Source organism: Macaca fascicularis, chromosome 10 (assembly GCF_037993035.2).
Source record: "Macaca fascicularis isolate 582-1 chromosome 10, T2T-MFA8v1.1".
NCBI lineage: Eukaryota > Metazoa > Chordata > Mammalia > Primates > Cercopithecidae > Macaca > Macaca fascicularis.
In genome coordinates this window covers 28,777,171-28,803,145 of record NC_088384.1, presented here as the reverse complement: position 1 = coordinate 28,803,145, position 25,975 = coordinate 28,777,171, and the positions used below count along the sequence as shown (strand labels likewise).

Below are 25,975 nucleotides of genomic sequence, written 5' to 3'. Positions count from 1 at the left end.
CAGGAATGAAATTTACCCCCAATGACTTATATGCTAATATTTTTGTGTTTTTTAAATATATGTATATGTGCAGCTGGGTGCGGTGGCTCATGCCTGTAATCCCAGCACTTTGGGAGGCTGAGGCGGGCAGATCACAAGGTCAGGAAATCGAGACCATCCTGGCTAACACGGTGAAACTCTGTTTCTACTAAAAATACAAAAAACTGGCTGGGCGCAATGGCTCACACCTGTAATCCCAGCACTTTAGGAGGCCGAGGCGGAAGGACAACCTGAGGTCAGGAGTTTGAGACCAGCCTGACCAACATGCAGAAACCCCATCTCTACTAAAAATACAAAATTAGTCGGGCATGATGGCGCATGCCTGTAATCCCAGCTACTCGGGAGGCCGAGGCAGGAGAATTGCTTGAACCTGGGAGGCGGAGGTTGCAGTGAGCTGAGATCGCACCTTTGCACTCCAGCCTGGGCAACAAGAGCAAAACTCCATCTCAAAAAAAAAAAGATAAAATAAAAAACTAACTAACTAAATAATACAAATTAGTCGGGCGTGGTGGCGCATGCCTGTAATCCCAGCTACTCTAGAGGCTGAGGCAGGAGAATGGTGTGAACCTGGGAGACGGAGATTGCAGTGAGCCGAGATCGCACCACTGCACACACATATATATGTGTGTGTGTGTGTGTGTTTTTGTGTGTGCGTGCATAGATGTATCTGTGTGTTTTTTGTGTTTTTATTCTTATTTATGTTGAGAGTGTAGAGCTATGTAAAAATAAACAGAATTGTATAATGAAGCCCCATGTATCCATTCAATTTCAACAACAATCTTATGGCCAAGCTAATTTCATGTATACTCTTTCTCTTTCCTGCTTCCTTCTACCCCACATTATTTCAGTGCAAATCCCAGATATATAACTTTACCCATACATATTTCAGTATGTTTTATTTATTTTAAACCCCACAAAATACCATTTTCTATACTACTACAATTTTATAACAATAACATTCATTTAGATTTACTCAAACATTTACTTCTTCTGTTACCCTTTATTTTTATTTATAAAAATATATTTGGGAAAAAATATCTTTGCACACATAGTCAAGGATCTCCTGAGGGCCATGTCATGGCCAAAATATACATATATATTCCATATTTATATCTATATATACACACACATACACACACACATATATACACACACACACATATACGTATTCCACTTTCACTTTTTTATTTGTTTTTTGAGACCGAGTCTCGCTCTCTCGCTCTGTTGCCCAGGCTGGAGTGCAGTGGTGCGATCTCAGCTCACTGCAACTTCTGCCTCCTGGGTTCAAGTGATTCTCCTGTCTCAGCCTCCAAATATCTGGGATTACAGGCATGAGCCACCACGCCTGGCTAATTTTTTTTTTTTTTTTTTTTTTTTTGAGACGAAGTCTCACTCTGTTGCCCAGGCTGGAGTGCAGTGGCACGATCTCGGCTCACTGCAACCTCTACTTTCCTGGTTCAAGCAATTCCCCTGCCTCAGCCTCCCGAGTAGCTGGGATTACAGGTGCACACCACCATGCCCAGATAATTTTTTTGTATTTGTAGTAGAGACAGGGTTTGCCTATGATGGCCAGACTGTTCTCAAACTTCCGACCTCTGGCAATCCACTCACCTTGGCCTCCCAAAGTGCTGGGATTATAGGCATGAGCCACCATGCCTGGCCTGTTTTTTTGTTTTTTGTTTTTTGTTTTTTTTTTTTGAGATAGAGTCTCGTTCTGTCACCCAGGCTGGAGTGCAGTGGCAAGATCTTGGCTCACTGCAACCTCCGTCTCTGAGGTTCAAGCAATTCTTGTGCCTCAAGAATTGAGTAGCTGGGATTACAGGCGCCCACCACCACATCTGGCTAATTTGTGTATTTTTGGTAGAGATGGAGCTTCACCATGTTGGCCAGGCTGGTCTTGAACTCCTGACCTCAAGTGATCCACCTATCTCGGCCTTCCAAAGTGCTGGGATTACAGACATGAGCCACCATGCCCGGCCATTTTCACTTTTGAAGGATATTGTTAGTGCACATAAAATTCTAGGTTGGCAGATATTTTCTTTCCTCAGTTTGAAAACATGATTCCCTTGTATTTGATTTCTCCTGTTTTTATTGAGAAGCCAATTCTCAATCTAATTTTGCTCATTTGAAGGCAATGTCTTTTTTTGTTGTTGTGTTTTTTGAGATGGAGTCTCACTCTGTCGCCCAGGCTGGAGTGCAGTGGCGTGATCTCAGTTCACTGCAAGTTCTGCCTCCTGGGTTCACGCCATTCTTCTGCCTCAGGCTCCCGAGTAGCTGGGACTACAGGTGCCCACAACCACTCCCAGCTAATTTTTTGTATTTTTAGTAGAGACGGGATTTCACCATGTTAGCCAGGATGGTCTCGATCTCCTGAACTTGTGATCCACCTGTCTTGGCCTCCCAAAGTGCTGGTATTACAGGTGTGAGCCACCGCACCTGGCCCCTTAATTGTTGTATTTTTAATAGAGATGAATTTTTGCCGTGTTGGTCAGGCTGATCCCGAACTCTTCGTTTCAGGTAATCCACCCTCCTCAGCCTCCCAAAGTGCTGGGATTACAGGTGTGAGCAACCCCTACACCCCGGCCTGAAGGCAGTATCTTTTTTCCTCTGGCTGCTTTAAAAAGGTTTGTCCTTGGCTTTGAGCAGTTTTACACTGATGCATTTAGGTGGTTCTTCATTCTATGACTTCATTCTTTTTTATCCATTTTAGAAAATTCTCAGCTTTATCTCTTCAAGTATTACGTCTTTCCCATCCTCTCTCTTCTCTCCTTATGAGACTCCAATTTCACATGACTTATACCTTGTTAAAGTATCTCCCATGTCTGTTAATCCATTTCCTATGTGTTCTGTCTATTTTTCTCTTTGTACTTCAATTTGTACATTTTGTATCAAACTATCTCCCAATTAGCCGGACATGGTGGTGGGGCACCTGTAACCCCAGCTACTTGGGAGGCTGAGGCAGGAGAATGGCTTGAACCCGGGAGGTGAAGGTTGCAGTGAGCTGAGATCATGCCACTGTCCTCCAGCCTGGGCAACAGAGTAAGACTCTGTCTCAAATAAATAAATAAATAAATACCAGTTCATTATTTATTTATTTATTTTTTATGTTTGTGTCTACTGTGCTGTTCAAATTGAGTTCCTAATTCCATTTTTTTTTTTTTTTTTTTTTGAGACACAGTCTCTATCTGTTGCTCAGGCTGGAGTTCAGCGGTACGATCTCAACTCACTGCAGCCTCTGCCTCCCAGGTTCAAGCGATTCTCGTGCCTCAGCCTCCTGAGTAACTGGGATTACCACCATGCCTAACTCAGTTTTGTGTTTTTAGTAGAGACGGGTTTCGCCATGTTGGCCAGGCTGGTCTTGAACTCCTGGCCTCATGTGATTCACCCCGCTGTCTCCCAACATGCTGGGATTATAGGCGTGAGCCACCACTCCCAGCCTCCATTTTTTTTTTTTTTTTTGAGACGGAGTCTCGCTCTGTTGCCCAGGCTGGAGTAGAGTGGCACGATCTCGGCTCACTGGAACCTCCACCTCCCGGTTCAAGAGATTCTCCTGTCTCAATCTCCCGAGTAGCTGGGACTACAGGCACGTGCCACCATGCCTGGCTAATTTTTGTAATTTTAGTAGAGATGGGGTTTCACCATATTGGTCAGGCTGGTCTTGAACTCCTGACCTCAGGTGATCCACCCACCTCAGCCTCCCAAAGTGCTGGGATTACAGGAGTGAGTCACCATGCCCAGTGCGTCTATTTTTTTATAGTGGCCAGTTTTCTGATTAAATTTTTGTTTCTTTATATCCTTGAATATAGATATAAAGTACTTATTTTAAAGTTCATGGTCTGACAATTTCATAATCTAGAGATCCTATGGGCCTTTTAAAAAATTGTCTCTGCTTTCTCTTGAGCTTTGTTCCTGCTGTCTTATTTCCTTGTTTGCTTGGTTGTTTTTAATTTGGCAATGGAGGGTGTGTATAAAAATTGTTAGAAATAATTTTTTTTTTGAGATGGAGTCTCGCTCTGTTCCCAGGCTGGAGTGCAATGACATGATCTCGGCTCACCGCAACCTCCACATCCCAGGGTTCAACTCTCCTACCTCCGCCTCCCGACTAGCTGGGATTACAGGCAGGTGCCAGCATGCCTGGCTAATTTTTGTATTTTTAGTAGAGATGGGGTTTCACCATGTTGGTCAGGCTGGTCTCGAACTCCTGACCTCATGATCTGCCTGCCTCAGCCTCCCAAAGTGCTGGGATTACAGGCGTGAGCCACTGTACCCAGCAAGAAATAATTTTTAAAAATAATTTCCAGCCCCAGCACGATGGCTCATGCTTGTAATCTCATCACTTTGGGAGGCTGAGGCAGGCAGATTGCTTGAGCCTAGAAGTTCAAAATCAGCCTGCGCAACATGGTGAAACCCCATCTCTACAAAAAATAAAAAATTAGCTAGGCGTGGTAGTGTGTGCCTGTAGTCCCAGGTGTTTGGGATGCTGAGGTGGGAGTCTCACTTGAACCAAGGTGATCGACGCTGCAGTGAGCCATGATCCTGAGACTGCACTCCAACCTGGGCAACAGAGTGAGATGCTGTCTCAAATAAATAAATAAAAATAAAATAACGTGAGGCCTAGAAGTCTGAAATTCTGGGATCTCCCTTATGCATTTGAGCGGCTGAGATGATCTGAAGCTGGATCCAGTGCTCCTGAGGGCTGCTCTATTTCTGGTTGACTGTCACTCCTAGAGTAAGAAACCTGCACCCCACGTGTGGGGCATTATGGCATTGCCTCCCTCAGCCACGTGAGTAGGTCAACAACACTGCTCTAGAACAGGTGTGGTGGCTCACGCCTATAGTCCCAGCTACTCAGGAGACTGAAGCAGGAGGATTACTTCAGGCCAGGAATTTGAGACCACCCTGAGCAATATATTAGGTTGGTACAAAAGTAAGTGTGGTTTTTGCCATTAAAAGTAATAGCGACCCTGTCTCAGCAAAAAAAAAAAAAAAAAAAAGGGAAGAAGAGAAAAAGAATCAGCTGGGCATGGTGGCTCACACCTGTAATCCCAGTACTTTGGGAGGCCGAGTTGGGTGGATCACAAGGTCAGGAGATTGAGACCATCCTAACACGGTGAAACCCCGTCTCTACTGAAAATATGACAAATTAGCTGGGCATGGTAGTGGGCACCTGTAGTCCCAGCTATTCGCGAGGCTGAGGCAGGAGAATGGCGTGAACCCGGGAGGCGGAACTTGCAGTGAGCCGAGATCGCACCACTGCACTCCAGCCTGGGGGACAGAGTGAGACTCCGTCTCAAAAAAAAAAAAGAAAGAAAGAAAGAAAAAAACCCCACTGCTCTGTCTCTCAGCCTCCTCTTCCAGGATTGGCTGTCATCTTGAGGGGAATGCTGGCCTTGCCTGTCTCCAGCCTTGTTCTTCTCTGCCTCCTATGCCTTTAAGCACATGTTTTCTATTTGCTGGGCTGTGAAATCTGCACTTCATCTGATGGGGTTTGCTTTATAGGTGACTAGATCCTTTTCTCTTGGTGGTTTTAGAATTTGCATCTTCACATTGACTTTAAATAGTCTGATTACAGTTTGCCATGGCAAAGACCCTTTGCATTGCATTGTTTGGGGATATCTGACCCTCTTTTATCTGGATGTCTAATCTCCTGTTAGATGTGAGTAGTTTTCATTATTATTTCATTAATGGGCTGGCATGTGGGCCGTGGTTCCAGGGGGGCTCAGAGAGGCAGCCGCCTGATGTCTGACCGCTTCTCTTTCTCTTTTCTTACCTGGACTCTGGGTTGCTTGTTAGCTGCTTCTGCCAGTTCTGAGTTTTCAAGGGGAGAGGGGCCCAGTGATGGCTGTTCTTTGAAGGAAAGGGAAGAATGTCTCCTGCTTAACACGTTTCTATGTTTCCAGTTAGTTAGTTAGGTTAGTTAGTTAGTTAGAGCCAGGGTATCTCACTGTTGCACAGGCTGGAGTGCAATGGCATGATCTTGGCTCACAGTAGCCTCCACCTACCAGGCTCAAGCAGTGCTCCCACCCCAGCCTCCCAAGTAGCTGGGACTGCAGGCATGTGCCACCATGCTTGGCTACCTTAAAAAAAAAATTTTTTTTTTTTTTTATACAGACAAGGTCTCACTATATTGCCCAGGTTGGTATTAAACTCATGGGCTCAAGTGATCCTCCTGCCTTGGCCTTTGAAAGTGCTGATATTACAGGCAGGGCTTCAATTTTTTAAAGCTCCCAGCAGGGGTATTAAACTCTCCCTTTCCAGAGAAAGCGCACTCTGTCCCCATCCCTCATGTTATCCTCTCCTGCCTCTGCTTAGGGTTCACTCTGGGGGAAGTGCCACTTGAGAGATTCCTTTTTGTGTGTGGCTTCTGACTGACCGGTCCCTGCTCACAGCTGCTGCTTCTCAGGGTGGGGTCCCTGAGGCCTGGAGTGTGGCCTCTGAAAACCTTCAGGGCCAGAAGCAGAATGAGAGCCTGTGGCCACATAGCCCCTGGTGGGAGACGTCCTGCCACCCTTTGCTTCTCTGTGTCACTCTGGCTGTACATTTCAGATCCCTGGGAAACGTTAACTGGTAGGACCTAGAAGGGGAGGTGAGGAGGGGTCACGCCCCAGGTGTGCCTGTGGTGAGCCTTTGTGCTGAGCAGGTGCAGGGAGGGAGGCCCAGGTGCACACGTCTGTGAAGTAGGGGCAGCTGGTTGGGCTCCTTGACCTGCTCCAGAACTTCGTATTTTCTAGCCACTTCACCTGCAGAAGGCCCAGGTGGCTGTGGTCTCTAGGGTCCCTTGCAGTGAACATGCCGCCTGTCCTCAGCTCCTCTCTAGGCCTGGGGCTGTGCTCAGCACCGTCGTATGTGTGTATGTGTGCACGCACGTGAATGTGTGCAGGCATCATGAGGTGTGGTCCCTGCTCTTAGGCAGCTTGCCTTGTGGCTGAAATGAACCATCACCTGCATCAAGGGGTGGAAACACAAGGCCAGATGCAGTGGCCTTGTCTGGAGTCAGACGGTGGCTCCGTGACCTGGCTTCACTCCAGAACTACCTGGGGTTTCTAGTTGTGCAAATCCCAGGTCCCACCCAGATTATGAGTCCAGTTTTCTACAGGTGGAGCCCAGGAAGGTGTATTTTTAACACGATGGTACTGCTCATTCACCCAGCCCAGCCAGTGGTCTCTGTGTATCCAGGAACCGCTGACACAGAGCTTGTGCTCCCCATAAAACGGGAGACAGCCTTCACGGACGGGGGACGTGTGGCTTGGTCATGACAGGGTGTTTCGTACCAGCACAGACTGTGTTCAGGTGACATTAAGGACAAGTTCCTGCAGGCTAGCTGCCTGGACAGGGCTGGGTGGGGGTAGAAGAGGGGTCACAGAGGGGCTTCCCCCCGGCCGCCTCACCAGCTGCTTGATTTAGGGCTTGGCTCTGGGTCATCCTGGGCCTGATTCTGAACCACGGGACTGGTGTGGCCTGCAGGCTCCTGCCACAAGCTGTTCATGGTGCAGGGGGAGAACAGTGTCCACAGTTCCCCAGACAGCAGCAGTGGATACCAGGCCCCCAGGAGTTGTTACTGAAGTTGCTGCTGGACAACTCGCCCTTCACTGAGCTCCACATAGCACCCGTGGTGATGGGAGCTGGGTGGAGTCTGCCAGCCTGCGCATCAGCTCCCAACTGGGAGGGGCAGAGGGAGGAGGGGGTGGGGACCCCAGGCAGCAGGGCTCTGGGAGCAGTGGGGCCCTGGGTTCCAGGGGTGTCTGGCAGGCCCCTCCTTATTCTACCTCTTTTGGCCTCTGGGTGGAGATGCTGGCCACAGTCAGGCTCTGCCTCTGACTAAGGACTGGAGAAGTGGCGGGTGTGGGCTGCTGCCCCGTGCAGCCTCTGAACAGACGCCAGGGCCTCTGCCAATCATGACTCCTTGCTTTCAGCTGGACCCACAGGCCCTGCAGGACAGAGACTGACAGTATGCTGTCATCACCATGAATGGGGTACGTGTCCGTGGGACTTTCCTGGTGTCCACATCCCCCAGAAGGGTAGGGTGGCCTCTTCATTTTCAAATCCGTCAGAGGTGGCTGAGCCTGAGCCAGCGTCTGACACGGAGCCTGGTTGGAGGAGGGAGGTTCCCCGAAGAGCAGAATCACTGTGCCCGGGAACCGTCATTCACTGACTGGGATGCAGTTGCCAGCCAGGCCCTGAGCATCCCTCCTCAAACAAAGGTCTCATGGCACCACCAGGACAGGTGGGGCCTCCACTCAGTGACCTGGGGACTGCATGTAGAAATGGAGACCTCTGATTTGTCTTTAGGTACCCCAGAAAGGTTTAGACCTTAAAAGCAATGACACACCCAAAAAGGCCTGGGCATATATGGTAAAATGTTAATATTTGATGATTCTTGGCTTTTTCTTATACTATTCTGTCTTTCCTACTTAATTTTTAATTGTTATTAAGAAAGAGAGAGTGGGCACAGTACACCTATGGTCTGAGCTACTCTAGTGGCTGAGCCAGGAGAATCACTGGAGCCCAAGAGTTCGAGTACAGCCTGGGCAACATTGCAAGACCCCATATTTAAAAAAAAGTAAGCAACCAAGAGACGCAGCGGGGATTTTAGGAGGTGGTTCTGCAGAAGCCAGTCCTTTACACCATCTTCAACAATCCTGGCTCTTGCTGAGGTAGACTAGGGGATTCCCTGAGGGGCAGCCCTACCCCATGCTGAGACCTCTGCATGCCTTGGGAGTGGAAATATTTGATGAGACTCCAAGGGGCCCTTGGGACCTTGGGCTATGAGGACCAGAAGGATTAGTGGACTGTGCCCCTTCTCCCCTCTATAGATTGAAGTAAAGCTCTTGGTCAAGTTCAACAGCAGAGAGTTCAACTTGAAGAGGATGCCATCATGAAAACAGGGGTCTTCGGAGTCAAGATTGCTGTGGTCACCAAGTGAGTGGGGAGGGGCTTGGGCTCATGCACTGAGGGTGCCTGTCCCTTCAGCTGTTTCTGCAGAGAAGAGCATGTGTGGGTCTCTCCTCTCTCTGCGTGGCCGCTGCACAGAGAGGTCAGGCCCCAGGGAACACTTGGTGTGTTCAGCTACCTCCTGTGTTTACTCAACGCCAGCTCAGGAATGTCCTTGCCGCCTTGCTTGGAAGCAGTAGGGCTGGCTCCAGGAACTGCCCAAGTGCACAGTTTTCTGCCCTCGCTTGGAATTTGTCATGGTCCCAGGTTCCTGTTGAATGGCCATAACCCCTGCCCCTTTGTCACGAGTCAGTTGCCAAGAGAAGCCTGTTGGGTTTGAGAGCAGTTCTTGCAGACACAGACCACTTCCTCTGAGAATTCATTTGCTTCCCCAGGTTGGAATCCAGCTGGGCCTCTGAACTTGCTGGTCATGTGGGCCGGGGCCTCCATCAATCATACCCCAGACTCCTTTCTGTGTCTAAACAGCACACTCACCCCCAACTGCACGGCAGCCACTTGCGTAGCACTCTGGGAGGGCTCTGGGCATGAGCAGCGAGGACTCCAGCAGCAGCCCCCCCAAATAACCACTGCTAATGAGGGTGGCTTGAGAAGCGGCTTTGATGTGCTCCTAAACCCAGTTGCAAAACAAAGCTAAAGTTAAGGCCTCAGCACAGCGCTCTGTTCTAACTTTGAAGTATTCTTACTCTAGTGTCCTGTGTGGCGGTATTGGAATTGTTCAGTGCTAGGACTCAGAGGAGTAAAGCACTTAGCAGCGCAGGACTTAGAGCGCTGGTGCTGAGGCAACCCTTCATTCATTCCTCGGATGTATGTTAAGGCCCAGGCCCAGGGCAGGGGTCAGGGATTCTCTTCTCACACAGCACGCGGGTGGCAGGACCAACACCGGGTCTGATCTCCCAGCTGGGGACACAGGCTGCTAACCCCAGGCCTGGAATCTGTCAGATGCCCTTTCTGTGCTGACTTTACTTAGACAGGCCTCCTGACCTTCCCACAAAGATCATGTGTGACTTGCAGGGGTTCTGGCTGCTTGAAAGGTCCTGAGACAGTACATGCAATGAGGACTGAGCTTGCAGAGGGAGCACAGGCATGCAGAAGGTTCTCTGTGCAGCCCCACACCTAGTCACCTTAACCATCATCCTCACTCCACCTCCATAGAGCAGGTCTCCTGTGTGTGGCCCACGCAGGGCTGCCGGGACACTGAGAACATTCCCTACTGCTGCAGGAGACAGAGGTCCGAGGTGCCCTACGTCGTACGCCAGTGCGTGGAGGAGCTCGAGCGCCGAGGCATGGAGGAGGTGGGCATCTACCGCGTGCCCGGAGTGGCCACGGACATCCAGGCACTGAAGGCAGCCTTCGACGTCAGTCACTGGTGGCCTGGGGAGGACAGGATGGAGGTGTGGGAGGCGGTGTCCGCGATGAGATCTCAGAGTGCTCCATGGTCTGGGCATGTCACATTCTTCTGTGTCTTTTCTTCATTTATAGTGTTACTATTTTTAAAAAAGAGAAGACAAGAATTATAGAAATAGCTTCTGTAGAAGCCAGTTTTTAAACCATCCTAGCCATGCATGCCACTTGCTGGGGTGAACCAGGGGCTTCTGTGGGGCCTTGGCCTTCCTGCCTTGGGGGTGGACAGGAGGTGGAAGCCCAGGACTCAGTGCGGTCTGTCCACTGCCCTGTGTGAGGATGCGGTGGGCAGAGGACACTGATGGGACCCAGCTCAGGCTGGGGCTGCAGCATCTCTGCCTCCATTTCACCAACTCTCTCAGGCTATGAAAGACATGGACCTGCCTCAAGTGCCAGAGGAGGACACAGAGGCCCCAGAGGGTCCTTTCCAGCATCTTCAAAGCAACAGGATTTTGTGCCTGCAGACCCTTCTTTGGGGCACACACCACTGACCCTGACCAGGACCCCTAGAATGCCTATCACCCCTGGGTGGGCCCTGTGGTAATTTCTCTCTGGGGGCCCAGAATAGACCTGGCCTGTGATGAGGACATAAGCACCAGTGGCCCATTGGGTCCAAAGGAAGACATTGATTCAAACACTGAAACCAATCAGATTCTCCCACAGCCTTCCTGCCATCAGAAGACACTGGTGCAGGGGTGGTTGCTATGTACAGGGCAGAGTCACCCGATTCCCACACAGGCACTGTGTCCTGCCGTGCTGGCCTCCTCCTGGCCGTGACATCGGGCCAAGCAGGGGAGAGGAATGGGAATGCCCATGCACCCCCACCAACTCTGCAGACACAGAACCACACACAGCTCTTGGGAGGGGTCAGATGAGCTGCTTAAAGCCGGGGAGGGACCCGCACAGTGGTCAGCGTGGCAGGGACGGTGCTTTAGCCAAGGCAGGGATGGTGGGAGACTCACTCGGGATCCTGAAGGAGGCCGCTGCATTTCCATGCTCTTTCCAGATAACAAGGACGTGTCGGTGATGATGAGCGAGATGGACATGAACGCCATCGCAGGGACGCTGAAGCTGTACTTCCGTGAGCTGCCCGAGCCCCTCTTCACCGACGAGTTCTACCCCAACTTCGCCGAGGGCATCGGTGAGCACTGAAGGCCTTGGCCTCATGGGAAACGTCTCCTCCACGTACACTGCTGCCCTTGGAGGCTGTGAAAAGTGATGTGTGGGAACCCGAGCTGTGCCCCCTCTGCCATGGTCGGTGTTTTAACCCAACCTCAGAAAACAGGACCAAAATCAAGCCTGTCCTGGAAGACCTCGCCCATCCCCAGAGGGCTCCCCGTCCCTATTCCTCAAGGAGACCAAGAGGGTGAAATGGTCAGCACTGCCGTGCTGTGGGGTCCTAAAGTCTGCTGTCCTCCTTCCTGCAGAACAGGACTGAAGGAGCGCCCAGGTGCTCTGGCCACGGGTCCTGGCCCAGTCAAGCATGGGTTCAAACCTGGCCTGATCCTTAGTCAACCTGCAGGCTGATGGCTAGAGTGGGCGCTGGTTCATGTGGCACCTGTAGTCTCCACATCACCCTTAGGGCAGGTCTGCCTCCCAGGCCCATGCACAGAGGACCTGCAGGTGGCCCTGTGGTGTCCAGGACAATGAGGGAGTCTCTGCATACTTGGTGGGGCTGGAGCCCTCCCATTTCCCACCTCTTTGTGTCCCTCACTCCCGTTTCATTCCACGCCAAACCTCCCCTACCTTGGGCTCCCCTGGGGAGGGGGTGGTGGCAGGAGATGCCCAAGTGCAGCTCTGTCCATGAGCGACTGCTCTCGCAGCTCCTCCTGCTGCTGTTCGCCGGGTGCTGCTGACCCCTGTGAGGTGGAGAAAAGGCGTTCAGGTGGCTCATACCCCACACCAGCGCCCCTTGCAGAGTCCTCACTGGGGGCCAGAGCTGTGGGACTGAGGATGATGACAACCCTGGGCTGTGCAGGGACACAAGCCCCAGGCACTCCACGTAACCACCTCAGGAGAGGTTTCTCAGGAGAGCAAAAATTACACGGGGCAGGCCGGGCATGGTGGCTCACGCCTATAATCCCAGCACTTTGGGAGGCCCAGGCGGGTGGATTACCTGAGGTCAGGAGTTCAAGACCAGCCTGGCCAACATGGTGAAACCCCGTCTCTACTAAAAATACAAAAATTAGCTGGACCTGGTGGCACATGCCTGTAATCCCAGCTACTCAGGAGGCTGAGGCAGGGGAATTGCTTGAGCCCGGAGGCAGAGGTTGCAGTGAGCTGAGATCATGTCTCTGCACTCCAGCCTGGCTGAGAGAGCGAGACTCTGTCTTAAAAAAAAAAAAATTACGCGGGGCAGAAGAAAGAAGGCATGGAGGCACGGGTGATGGGCGGAGGGCCCGGCTGCCTGCGGCCCATCATGCTTGCCTGCGCAGCCCGGGTTGGGGGTGCGGAGAGTGGGCGACCATGGGGTGGTGTGGCCTGGCCCCAGCTCCAGCATCATTGTCTCCACAGGGACGTGCAGGCGCTCTGGACCAATGACCACGCGCTGGCCTGGCACCTGAGCAATGACTTCCGAGAGGACCCTGTGGCCTGGGCACGCACTTAGTGCCAGGCCTGGGAGGAGCTGGAGGATCAGCTGCCCAGCTTCCTAGAGGAGCTGCCGGACTGCCCCTGCACCCTGACCCAGGCCCGGGCGGACTCCGGCCGCTTCTTCGTGAGCCTCCAATCAGGGCCCAGGAGAGGGGATGAGGGTGTCGCCTCCCCACTGAGGACAGCACCAGGGGAGGCAGACAGAGGTGTCCTGGAGGGTGGGGCGGGGGTCTCAGGGCCCCTGCAGAGTTGGCCTCGGGAAGGGGATGACAGAACCGGAGGCCACTGGGTGACAGCCACCTGCTGCTCTGCAGACGGACTATGGCTGTGACATGGAGCAGGGCAGTGTGTGCACCTACCACCCCGGGGCCGTGCACTGTGTGCGCTCTGTGCAGGCCAGGTGAGCCCCCAGGCTGGGGCCGGGGTGGGGACTGGGGACAGGGGTGGGCTCCCAACAGTGGCCTGGCCGTGACCCACTGGCTCCCGCAGCCCTCGGTACGGCTCGGGTCAGCAGTGCTGCTACACAGCGGACGGGACGCAGCTCCTGACGGCTGACTCCAGCAGCGGCAGCACTCCCGACCGCGGCCATGACTGGGGCGCACCCCCGTTCCGCACGCCACCCCGAGTGCCCGGCATGTCCCACTGGCTCTACGATGTCCTCAGCTTCTATTACTGCTGCCTCTGGGCACCCGACTGCGCCCGCTACATGCAACGGCGGCCCTCCAATGACTGCCGCAACTACCGGCCCCCGCGACTAGGTGGGTGCCATCCTGTGCCCCGGACCCTGGGAAAGATCGGGCTGGGCTGGGGTGCACCCCACCTGACCCTCCACTCTCACCCCAGCCTCCGCCTTCGGAGACCCACACTTTGTGACCTTTGACGGCACCAACTTCACATTCAATGGGCGCGGAGAGTACGTGCTGCTAGAGGCAGTGCTGACTGACCTGAGGGTGCAGGCGCGGGCCCAGCCCGGGAGGATGTCCAACGGTGAGGCCAGGGCTAGGGGCTGCTCTGGGTGGCACAGGGTAGATCCAAGGTGGGAGGCTGGAGCCAAGTGGCGCCCGTTCCGCTCCCACCACCACAGGCACACAGACCCGTGGCACAGGGCTGACTGCAATGGCCGTCCAGGAGGGCAACTCAGACGTGGTGGAGGTCAGGCTGGCCAACGGGACCAGAGGTCTGGAGGTGCTGCTGAACCAGGAGGTGCTGAGCTTCGCCGAGCAGAGCTGGATGGACCTGAAGGGTGAGTAGTCCAGCCACGCGAGGCTTCGGGCTGCCCTCACCTCCTCCCCATTCCTGCGGGGAGACTGAGGGGAAGCCCTGGGCCTTCACGCCTCTCCCAGCCCTGGCTAGAGGCCTGGGCGGTCCGACCTCAGGCCTTCACACCCACCAAGGTGCCCACATCATACCCACCTGGTCAAAAGCCAAGAGGCCAGGATGGGGGGACATGTCCTCCCTACGGAGCATCCCGGGAGCCATCTGGAGGGAACTCACCTGGTAACGTTCACCGCTGGCCTGCACAGAGCCAGTCTTGTGCTCCTGTCGCTCCCTCAGTCCTCAAAAGCCACTGCAAGGTCGCCAGCCCTGCACGGTTAAGGATGCCCCTGGCAAGCGGTAGCGCCAGCATCCGAACCCCTTGCTTCAGGGAACTGAGCGAATGAAAAGATTCCTGGTTGGGATGGGTGGGGACCTGGGAGGGGCCTGTCAGCACTGAGGGTACAAGGACCCTCGGGACGTGCCCAGGCAGGTGTGGCTGCTGCAGCCAAGGCCAGAGGGACCCACACGTGCATCTCAGCATGGGGGTTTCACCGCAGGGGCTGCACCTCAGGTGCCGCTGGGGGTTCCACCACAAGCAAGGCAGGGGTGGTGGAGGGTCATGGTCAACAGAATTGGCCCTGGGTATGCCCTCCCTTCCCCTGCAGGTGCCCTCACCCACAGCCCCTGGGTGCAACCGCCGCCACCACCGCAAGGCCTGCAAAGATGATGCCCAAAAGCACCGTGTAGCTGCGAACTGGTGGGGAAGCGAGTGTCAGCGAGGGGCCCTCTGGGGTGGTGAGTGGGGACAGGTGCAGGCAGGTATATGAGCAGGGTGTCCTCACCTGGCTGGCACTCCGGGGTGGGTGAGGACCAGGTGCCATCAGCCTGGCAGGTGCTGGTCTCTGCCCTGGCCAGGCTGTAGCCGTTGTCACAGTGGAAGTAGATGGTGGAACCTGCCAGGTACCTGTTGCCCTCCTTTTGTCCGTTGGGAGGTGGGGCCAGCCAGCCACAGGACACTACTGGGATGGCGGCAGTGTGTGCTGCTGCGACACAGGAAGGGCAACATGTGAGACCCCCCAGCCCCTGTCCCGAGACCCCAGGGCAGCCGGTGGGACCGCCGAGCCTACTTCTAACTGCCCAGCCTGGAAACAGGAACCTAAAAAGTATTGATGACAGAGATAGGAGAGGGCTGGGGCCCTGCTCATTTTGTCTGGAGTTTAACTCACTTGAGGTAAAAGTTTGTGGCTGGCAGAGAGGTTGGTAAATGAGGGAGAAATTGCAAAAAGGAGAGAGTCACTGATTGTAGGAATCCCAAATTCTAAATACAACTGAGGACAAAGCCCTGGCTGCCCCTGCACTGTGTGTGTGGGGGAAGATGTACGGAGCCCAGCTTCCAACTCACTTGGTCAAATGAGGAAACTCTGGGGAAAACGCAAAGTCTCTACAGTCAGCACTGCTTGGGGAGGAGAGTGGCTGTGGGTGCTCAAGGAGGTGGAACTTCATTCCCCACGCCTGGGTCCCAGAGGAGGACGGCCTGTGTGCTGTGCTGGACGGTGATGTTCGGCTTCTCCCCAGGTGGGAGCCAGCAGCTGCTGAGGAAGGGTGATGTGGAACAAAAGAGAGAGCCTGGGTCTGAGGTGTGTGGTGGTTTTAATGGATCTGGGTTTCTAATGAGACATCCCCGGCGCTGATGTGACAAAATCACACCATTGTGTCTAGTGTTGTATCTTCCGGGGCAGGAGATGGTGGTTTCTGTCCTGGGGGCTGAGCCCCTGCAGGAGGCTGGACCAGCACGGGGAGATGCAGAGACGCGTGAGCACAGGGCAGGGTCCACCCTGGGGTGGGCAGAGCTGGGAGGGTAGGCCTGCAAGGGCCTCAGGGGCCTGTGCTTGGGTCATGTGCGAGGACAGTGTGGAAGAGGGGACCCAGGCAGGATGGGGACACCCATAACCCTCCTCCTGAGGACCCAAAGAGAAGGCAGAGCTGCCTCAAATCTTTCCATATGACAGTTCATTTTGTGTGTCAAATTAGGTAGGCCACAGAACCCAGTCATACACTCAAACAGAAATCTAGATGTGTCCATGAAGGTATTTTTAAAGATGGGATTCACATTTAAAGCAGCAGACTTTGATTAGCCTTCATCTGTTTTTTGCGTTTTTGTTGTTGTTGTTGTTTTTTGTTTTTGCTTTGAGACAGGGTCTTGCTCTGTAACTCAGGCTGGAGTGTGGGAGTGCAATCTTGGCTCACTGCAGCCTCAACCTCCTAGGCTCAAACAATCCACCCACCTCCGCCTCCTGAGTAGCTGGGACCACAGGTGTACAGCCCCACATGTGGCTAATTATTTTATTTTATTTTTTGTAGAGACTGGGTTTTGCCATGTTGCCCAAGCTGGTCTCCAATTCCTGAGCTCAAGTGATCCACCCACCTCAGCCTCCCAAATTGCTGGGATTACAGGTGTGAGCCACCGCACCTGGCCAAGTTCATCATTTACAATGTGAGTCATGTCCTTTACCCAATCAGCTGACAGCCTTGATAGAAATAAGATGACGACTGAGCTGTTACCTCTGAGATGACAATAAGAAACACATCACCCAGGTGGAGATGACAGAGACTTTGCTTGGGTAAGAGCCTATCAGATCCATGTCACCCCAAGTCCATGTTGTAGGTGACAGCACAGTTTTAGCTCAGCAACGCTCAGCCCCGGGCCGGCTGCACCCACACTCTGCCCATCAGCCCCAGAGCCATGTGTCTTGCACGGGTCTGTGCCTCTTCCCTGACTGCAGCTGTGCTTGCTCCTTGGCTCACCCTTTCTGGTTCCTCTAACTTTCCACCAGCATCCTTCACCTCCCCTTCCTCAGATACAAGCAGGCCCCATGGACCCAGAACAGGATTCTTTCAGTACTTAAGTTTTACTTCCATTTTTTAATACTTTTCAAACTAAGCTTGGCTTGACCCAAATCAACATCTTTCGACCTCCACCAAAGTCTCCAACGAGATATTTTTATCTTAAACCACAAATTTCTCCTTGAAAAAACATAATTAGGGTGAGGCAATATGAACAATGGATAGAGCTAAAGGTTAAACTAAATATAAGCATATGGCCCCGTCAGATCTAGTTGTTTGAGGAAAATCAGGTGTTGTTTGAAGAACTGACAACAGAAGGCATGCCTGAGCTAGACTTGGGAAAAGTCACCAGCCAAGATGACTGTGCAATCCCGGAGAACAGAAGGGCGGTTTTGCTTACTTCTCTGTAGGTCTTGGGCACTAAGTCTTAGAGTTGCTATGCCGTACATTACAGTAATAGCCTCATCCTCAGGCTGCAGCCCAGAGGTGTGCAGAATCCCTGCATTGGCTGAGGCATCTTTACTTCCAGAGAAGCAGCTGGGGACTCCAGAGCCCTGGTGTTTATTTGAGTCTGAATAGTATTCTCAGGAGAAACTGGGGAGGGATCCCTGGCTTTTGCTAGGACCAGAGTATTGAGAAGTCATCAACACGGAAGCACAGAAGCCACTGCTCAGGGTGCAGGTGAGTCTGGCAGATGCTCCCAGGGATGCAGAGAGGGAGGGCGGCTGAGTCAGCATGGGCTGGGAGAGGGAACCTGCAGACAGATAGTCCTAGGTGCTAGGACAGTGACCAGGGTTAAGCTGTTTGGGGGTATGAGCCAGAGGAGGATGACACAGGCTCAGGACCTGACCCTGGACATCAAAAGACTGTTCCTATCTGTGCAGTGAGAGAGGAACATGAGGAGGAGGGGATCCAGGCCCTGGTGGACACAGCCCTCCTGAAACCTGAGTGCCGTGCTGGGCTGCACAGGCCTTTTTTATCTTCTCCACTTGCCTGGTGGGGAGGGGCTGTTCATGTCAATTTGTTTGATCCACTGGTGATCTCTGCCTCACCCTGAGAACCAGCTGAGGTCTGAGCTTGGTTCTTTAGACAGAGGTTCTGAGGGGTGAGACTCAGAGTTTGCCCCATTGGAGGGACCAAGGAGGAAGCAGCTTCTGGGACCTTCCACAGATCTGTGAGCACGAGACTCTGCCCAGCTTGGAAGGACACAGCTGCTGACTCCTCAGCAGCAAACACAGGCTTTGCTGCCCTAGCCCTGGGGAGATAGGGGGGCGGCACAGCTGCGGGTGCTCCTGTGCAGACCCTGAGACAGACCCACAGTGCCCTCTGCTGCTCGCTGGCCACCCTGCAGTGTCTCAGCGGAAACTGTGAGTGGAGTCACCTGAGAGCCAGGCCACTGTCAGGCCACAGAATCTGTGAGTCAAGACTCTGGCTCTGCCCCGTGTTACTGACGGGAATAAGAATCCTTTACTCATGAGGTTTTTCTGGATTTCCAAGAGAAGCCCACGAGGGAAATCTGATGACCATCCAATGTGAGGAGGCTGCAGGGAGCGGGGAATGCAGAGGGCTCTGGAAGTGAAGACCTGAACAGCTCCCTCCACAGGGGCCAGGGAAGGAGGCAACTGATAGTTGGATATTGTAAATGGGAAAATGTCTCACATGTCTGGCCTCCATCCTGGATGATTTTACTCTTAGGCCACATACGTTGCTGCCTCTCCTGCCACAGGATGCCTCTCCTGAGACCCAATACCATGGATGGGTGGCTCAGCACAGCCTGGGCCCTGGACCCTGAAAGATGAGTGTGGTGCAAAGGAACATGCTTTAGTCCACTCCGGAAACACTAGCAAAAGACCAGGACAAAGCAGCAGTGAGACAGGCGTGAGGACGTCAAAGTGAAACCATGAAAGACCACTGTGGTGAAGCAGTGGACAGAGAACAGGAGCGGTGGAGGCGTCCCCAGGGGTAACACCAGGTTTTGTCCACGGAGGTACAAATTTACTTGTTCAGGTCATCTCAGTGCCCTGGATCTTCTTGAAGTGAAAAATCACTGAAGTCTTTGTGCTTTCTGACATTCTGGGCCCTCTCTTCCTTCATCTTCCTTTGCTGCCCCAGCTTGAAGAGGGTCTGCATTGGCACATTCAGTGAGGGGCTCTGAGGCGGTGGTGTCCTCCCTGCGTGGACATTTTCCACCAGAGGCTGAGAGGTAGATCAAGTGCTGAGTTCCTCTTCTCAAATGCAGCTCACTCCCCCGCTCTCTGAATGAGAACCTGTTATCTATGTGTGTTTCTCTTATTTCCACCCAGGGACGCTTTTGTTAAAACTGTGTATATCTCCTCTGTTTAAGGGGCAGCGGTGGCCGCAGGTGCTCCTCATGCTTGAAGGAATGGGAGGGGAGTGTCCACAGTGGCTCGGCTCCTTGGCTGGGCGCAATCACTGGCAGGGTCAGCTCCAAGTCCTCATTAGACCAGCGCCCAGGCTCCTTAGCCCAGGAATGTCCAGAATCTGGGCACAGAGCCCAGGCCTCAGGCCACCATGGCCCACCTGAGCAGCTCCTCCTCTGCACTTCCTGGGGCCCGGCATGGAGGCACAGCCCCCAAGGCTGCTGGAGGATGACCAGGGCCTATCAACATTTGTGGAGAGGGTCCTGAATGGGGGCTCAGGCAGGGTAGCATTGGTCAGATTTGCCCCTTAGGTCTCAGAGAAAGTGCTGGAGAGGGTGAGGCTGGAGGTTGGGGGCTGGGTGGAGAACGGGGTTGGGAGGAGAGGAGGGGGGGAGTTGAGCCCCCTCAGTGTGGCCTGCAGCGCTGGGAGTGGCCACATGGGGGCAGCAGAGTGTAGGAACAGCGAGTCTGGGTGCCGGGAGGTTGGGAGGGCAGTCAGCCCCGCCCTGCAGCTGGATCAACAGGGTTGGTCACAACCGCAGCCAAGGTCCGCCACAGCCCACCCCTCTGCCGCCCCTCACCTGGGCCATCCCCCCATCTCAGGAGTGTTGAAGAGGTTGCACAGGTTGCCCCAGGTCATTCAGCAGGCACTGACCATAGGGTGGGAGTCCAGGCCTCCCACCTACTTGGCCTTGCCCTTGGCGAATGGGAGAGCTGGGGAGGCAGAGGCAGGTCTCATCTGAGGCCTTCCTGGAGGAGGGGAATGTGCATGATGGGGCCTGTGTGCGGGAACAGAGCTGAGAGGGTTGCAGGGCAGGGTGGCAGGAGGCTAGCAGATGGGAATGGGGTCTGGTTCCTGTCTTTCTAGACCTCACTCTGTTGCTTCCCCATTCCCTGGGTTTGCACCTCCAGGCACGGTGGGGCTGAGGGCCAGCCGCTTGGCCAGCTGGGCAGGCGCTTTCCTCCCTACAGATGAGGTAAGGCAGGGCTCCCCTCCCACTGTCTGAATCCCCAGCACACCCTGTGCCATGCCAGGCCTGGGCCACCACGTGTCAGTGGGTGAGAGGTCAGTTTCCTGGTCAAGGCCTGGACATGAGGGAGCGGGCACAGGTTTACAGGGGGCCCAAGAGGGGCAGGGGCAGCTTGGCAGCTCATCAGGTCCACTAGAGGGTGTCCCAGACAAGGACAACCCCGGAACTGAGGTCACCAAACAGGTTGGATTCTCAGAGCTCTGATTGGTTGGACAAGGTGTTCTGGGTAGAGGAACAGTCTACGCAAAGGCTCAGAGGAAGTGCAGTCGTATCTGCGGAATGGCAGGGGTGGGGGCCAGCCAAGGCCACCCCTACCAGGCCAAGGCAGTTAGACTTCATCCTAAGAGCAAAGTGTGGCCTGCCTCGGGCTCCCCCACCCCCACCAATCTCCCTCCAGGATGGGCCCTTGGTCTGCCCCCGCACCTCCCCTTTCCAGCAGGAGAAAGGGTGCCCTGTCTGTGGCCCTAGTCCCAGACATCAGATGTTCCCAGTGACAGGGGCGGGCCAGCCTGGGAAGCCCCACCACCTGCCAGGGGCTTTTCCTGGGGCCTGAAAGAGACAGAGGCAGGGCCTGTGCAAAGGCGGAAGGCCTGGAGCCGGTGCAGACTCTCTAGAGACATCAAAGGCGGTGACCTCCGCCTCAGGGGGATGGTCTCCCAAACAGCAGCCCGGGGCTTGCAGGACGGGCAGCCATGGGAGCTTGCGGGTGGTTCACGGTGGGGTTGAAATGACAGAGTATCAGAGTCACCCAGTGGCCTGTACCGTCGTGGTGGTACCAATCTGAGTGGGGCAGATGGTAACCCAGGGCTTTGGAAACACAGGTGATGAGAGAGCTGGGGGGTGTAACAGGAGCTGATGAGGTCCCTGCAGGATCCCAAGACCCACCTTGGGCAGAAGGGCAAAGGGAGGAAGGAGTGTGCTATGGGAGCCAGGTCCAGGTCCCCATGGAAGTGGGTGTCACACAGGCCTGTGGGCCGAGGGGAGTCACAGAGGTGACAGCCCAGCTGCAGGTCCCCGTTGACTAGAGCAGGGAAGCCCCACTTCTCTGTGCCCCCTGCCCTCCAGCCTCCCACTAGGTCTCTTGTTGGCTGAGCACAGTGGGTGCGGCTGACCTGGGGGCCAGGATCTGACTCAGTACAGTACAGTACAGCCACAGCTGGGGAGCGAGGGACCCCCTCCTCTGCCACGCTGCTTCCTTCTGCAAGCTCCAGGGTGGCCGAGTGCCTGCTGTGGGCCAGAGCTCCGCTAGGCCCATCAGGACCCCCCTGTCCTCAGGGTCCAGTGCTGCCAAGGAGGAGGGAGGGGTCGGTGCAGCGCATTGTAGGAGTGGGAAGTCAGGGAGGCATCCTGGAGGAGTCCGGCTTCCCACAGGCCCCCTCCAGGCTTTCGCCAGCTCCCTTTGTTGCAAGGATGTAAGGATGACTGACTTTGGAAGCCATGCCAACCAAGTCCCTGCTGACCTGATCTCCCACCACTACTGTTCCAGGACCAGGAAATAAACTTCTTTTCTGATTAAGCCTTAATATGTCCAATTAAGCCTTAATATGGACCATTTGTTCAAGCAGTTGGTTGGTCCTGAGAAAGGAAAGAAACTTCTCTTTGGTGAGACAGGGTCTCACTCTGCCACCCAGGCTGGAGTGCAGTGGTGCGATCATAGCTCATGGCCGCCTCAACCTCCCAGGCTCAGGTGATCCTCCTGCCTCAGCCTCACAAGTAGCTGGGGCCACAGGCACGCCCAGGCTGGTCTTGAACTCCTGGGATCAAGCAATCCTCCTGCCTCGGCCTCCCAAAATGCTGGGATTACAGGCACGATCCACTGCACCCGGCCAAAAATAAACTTTTTACCTGAGGAATGAATGCCCCCTTTAATTATCAGGCCCAGAGAGGCATTAAAATGTGACAGGGTGTCACAGCAGTCGTGCCGCACTCCCACCTTGATGCCACTTGCTAGGTGGGTTCTAGACTAACCGATGTCAAGTAGCCATAAAATGCCATGTGCTGGACACCATGATGTAGGGGCCACAGGAAAACTTCCCCTTCACCCTCTGAAGGTTCAAGGAAAAATCAGCTCACAAAAGGCAGATTAATTGGAAAACAAGCCATGCAAATTTATTAGCATGCATTGGGGAGAATCATAGAGTCATTGCCGAATATCCCAATGGGATAAAGATGCTTATATACCCCGCTTCTTAGGGGAAAGGGAGATGGGAATCTCTCCTTTGCTACTCAGCTGCAGCCAGACTCCTGCAGGAAGACCCCCAACCTCCCACTCCTACAACGCACTACACTGGCCACTCCCTCCTCCTCGGCAGCACTGGACCCTGAGGGGAGGGGTCTCCTGATGATGGCCCACAGCGGGCACTTGATCACCCCGGGCTGGCAGGAGATGGGAGTGAGGATGATTTCAGAAGGACAAGTACATGATTTGGGCTGGGGAGGATTTTTGTTTGTTTGTTGTAAGAGGGAGTCTACCTCTGTCACCAGCCTGGACCACCCAGCTACTTGGGAGATTGAGCCACTGCCCCTGGCCTGGGTGGGGAGAATTTAATTGGTTTAAAGAACGTACAGGGCCGGGCGCGGTGGCTCATGCCTGTAATCCCAGCACTTTGCGAAGCTGAGGCGGGCGGATCAGGAGATCAGGAGATCGAGATCATTTTGGTTAACATGGTGAAACCCCGTCTCTACTAAAACTACAAAAAATTAGCCAGGTGTGGTGGGGGGCATCTGTAGTCACAGCTACTCAGGAGGCTGAGGCAGGAGACTCGCATGAACTCAGGAGGTGGAGCTTGCAGTAAGCCGAGATTGCACCACTGCACACCAGCCTGGGCGACAGAGCAAGACCCCGTCTCAAAAAACAAAAACAAAACAAACAAAAAAAACATACAATGGGGCTGGGCACAGTGGTTCATGCTTGTAATCCCAGCACTTTGGGAGGCCGAGGCAGGGGGATTGCGAGGTCAGGAGTTTCAGACCAGCCTGGCCAACATTGTGAAATCCCGCCTCTACTAAAAATATAAAAAATTGGCCGGGCGCGGTGGCTCAAGCCTGTAATCCCAGCACTTTGGGAGGCCGAGGCGGGTGGATCACGAGGTCAGGAGATCGAGACTATCCTGGCTAACACGGTGAAACCCCGTCTCTACTAAAAAATACAAAAAAAAAAACTAGCCGGGCGTGGTGGCGGGCGCCTGTAGTCTCAGCTACTCGGGAGGCTGAGGCGGGAGAATGGCATGAACCCGGGAGGCGGAGCTTGCAGTGAGCCGAGATCACGCCACTGCACTCCAGCCTGGGAGACACAGCGAGACTCCGTCTCAAAAAAAAAAAAAAAAATTAGCCGGGTGTGGTGGTGTGCACCTGTAATCCCAGCTACTTGGGAGGCTGAGGCAGGAGAATCACCTGAATCTGGGAGGCACAGGTTGCAGTGAGCCAAGATCATGCCACTGCACGCCAGCCTGGGCAACAGTGTGAGACTCGGTCTCAAAAAAAAAAAAAGAACATACAAACATATAATGGGCCTGGCTCGGTGGCTCATGCCTGTAATCCCAGCACTCCAGAGGGTGAAGCAGGCAGATTATGAGATCAATAGATCAAGACCATCCTGGCCAACATGGTGAAACCCCATCTTTATGAAAAATACAAAAATTAGCCAGGCGTGGTGGTGCACACCTGTAATCCCAGCTACTTGGAAGGCTGAGGCAGGAGAATGGCTTGCACCTGGGAGGCGGAGATTGCAGTGAGCCAAGATCGCACCACTGCACGCCAGCCTGGTGACAGAGCAAGACTCCATCTCAAAAACAAACAAACAAAAACAAACAAAACCATACAGCGCCCTGGGACAAAGTCTGTTGGGCCTGAAGAGCAAACAATAGATTGTGACGAGTCTGTCCACGTGTGTTGACAGTTTTCAGTCTTTCTTCCTGTGACAGGAGTTCAGTTAAGGAAGACTCACAGGAGGGGCCAGAGCTCATGGTTTTCTTCTTTGGCAGGTCCAGACTTCAGGCAGATAAGGAACTTCAGAGAACAACTTCATCCTGAGCTCTGGCTGACAGATTGAGACCGAGGCGGGGAGAGGTCAGAGACCTTGTGGCTTCTTCTTCAGTTCAGTGCCATATTTTGAGGTATCAGTTTCTGAGTCCCAGCAATAACTCATACTCTATAGTTCAACAGTAACCAGCCAGGCAAGGAGCAGTGGCTCACATCTGTAATCCTAGTGCTCTGGGAGATGGAGGCAAGAGGATCGCTTGAGGCCAGGAGTTCAAGACCAGTATGGGCAACATAGTGGAGCCTGCCTACAAACACACACACACACACATTTAGCCATGACAGCATGCACCTGTAATCGCAGCTACTCAGGAGACTGAGGCAAGAGGATCATTTGAGCCCTGGAGGATGAGGCTGCAATGAGCCATGATGACACCACTGCCAACAGAGCGAGATCTCATCTCAAAAAATAAAATAAAATAAAGCCAATCACTAACGCGTGTTATTGAAACTGCCTTTGCAAAAAAGCATAATTGAGGAAATTATGACAGTGAAAGAAATCAGAGGTGACCAACTCTCCAAGAGTCTGAACCTCCTCAAATTGCTGCTGGGGATAACATCACTATTGTAAAACTTGAGATCAGGGCTTGAGATATTTTGCAGACCCTGCACTCCATGGATCAGCTGACGCCACCCAGACTGCTATTCTGGCTCAACCAGTTCTGCCATCACAGCCAGGAACAGAAGACAGCAAGAAAAACTCATTTCCACCCGCTGTGATTCCATCTTCAACCTGACCAATCAACACTCACCATTTCCCAAGCCCCTACCTGCCAAATTATCTTTAAAAACTTTGGTCAGGCACCTAGACTCATGTCAGTAATCCCTGCAGTTCGGGAGACTGAGGCAGGCGGATCACTTGAGGTCAGGAGTTCAAGATCAGCCTGGCCAACACGGTGAAACCTCGTCTCTACTAAAATCGCAATAATTAGCTGGATGTGGTGGCACATGCCTGTAGTCCCAGCTGCTCAGGAGGCTGAGGCATGAGAATCACTTGAACCCAGCAGGTGGAGGTTGTAGTGAGCGTCTCAAAAAAACAAAAAGCAAAAAACAAAAAACTCTGATCCCCGAATCCTTGGGGAGACTGATTTGAGCGATAATAAAACTCCGATTGACTCTGCATGAATTACTCTTTGTCCACTGCGACTCCCCTGTCTTGAAAAATAGGCTCTGTCTAGGCAGCTGGCAAGGTGAACCCATTGCAGTTACATTACCTCTCTAAACCACTGAGAATTCCTGCTAAACAATTTTATATGAAACCACTCCCTATCCTCTTTTACTATTTATTTATTTATTTTTTTTGAGCCAGAATCTCGCTTTGTCACCCAGGCTGCAGTGCAGTGGCGCGATCTTGGCTCATTGCAGCCTCCACCTCCTGGGTTCAAGGGATTCTTCTGCCTCAGCCTCCCAAGTAGCTGGGACCACCAGTGGTGTGCGCCA

At 53.5% G+C, this 25,975-nt stretch overlaps 2 protein-coding genes and 1 pseudogene across 2 annotated transcripts; 2 read left to right on the top strand and 1 right to left on the bottom strand.

The window, feature by feature from the left end:
- Positions 1-8,387: 8,387 nt before the first annotated feature.
- Positions 8,388-25,975, bottom strand: part of LOC102123222 (glutathione hydrolase 5 proenzyme-like) — a 68,746-nt pseudogene continuing 51,158 nt past the window's right edge.
- On the top strand, positions 8,879-11,544 carry LOC102115976 (breakpoint cluster region protein-like). The gene is made up of 3 exons (XM_045364407.3): positions 8,879-8,958; positions 10,211-10,350; positions 11,399-11,544. The coding sequence occupies exons 1-3, from the start codon at positions 8,915-8,917 to the stop codon at positions 11,542-11,544; spliced, it is 330 nt and encodes a 109-aa protein (XP_045220342.2). The 5' UTR covers positions 8,879-8,914.
- Positions 12,779-14,235, top strand: LOC135965260 (sushi domain-containing protein 2-like). Its single transcript, XM_065521784.2, has 6 exons — positions 12,779-12,832; positions 13,001-13,108; positions 13,299-13,384; positions 13,474-13,742; positions 13,828-13,971; positions 14,069-14,235. The coding sequence occupies exons 1-6, from the start codon at positions 12,779-12,781 to the stop codon at positions 14,233-14,235; spliced, it is 828 nt and encodes a 275-aa protein (XP_065377856.1).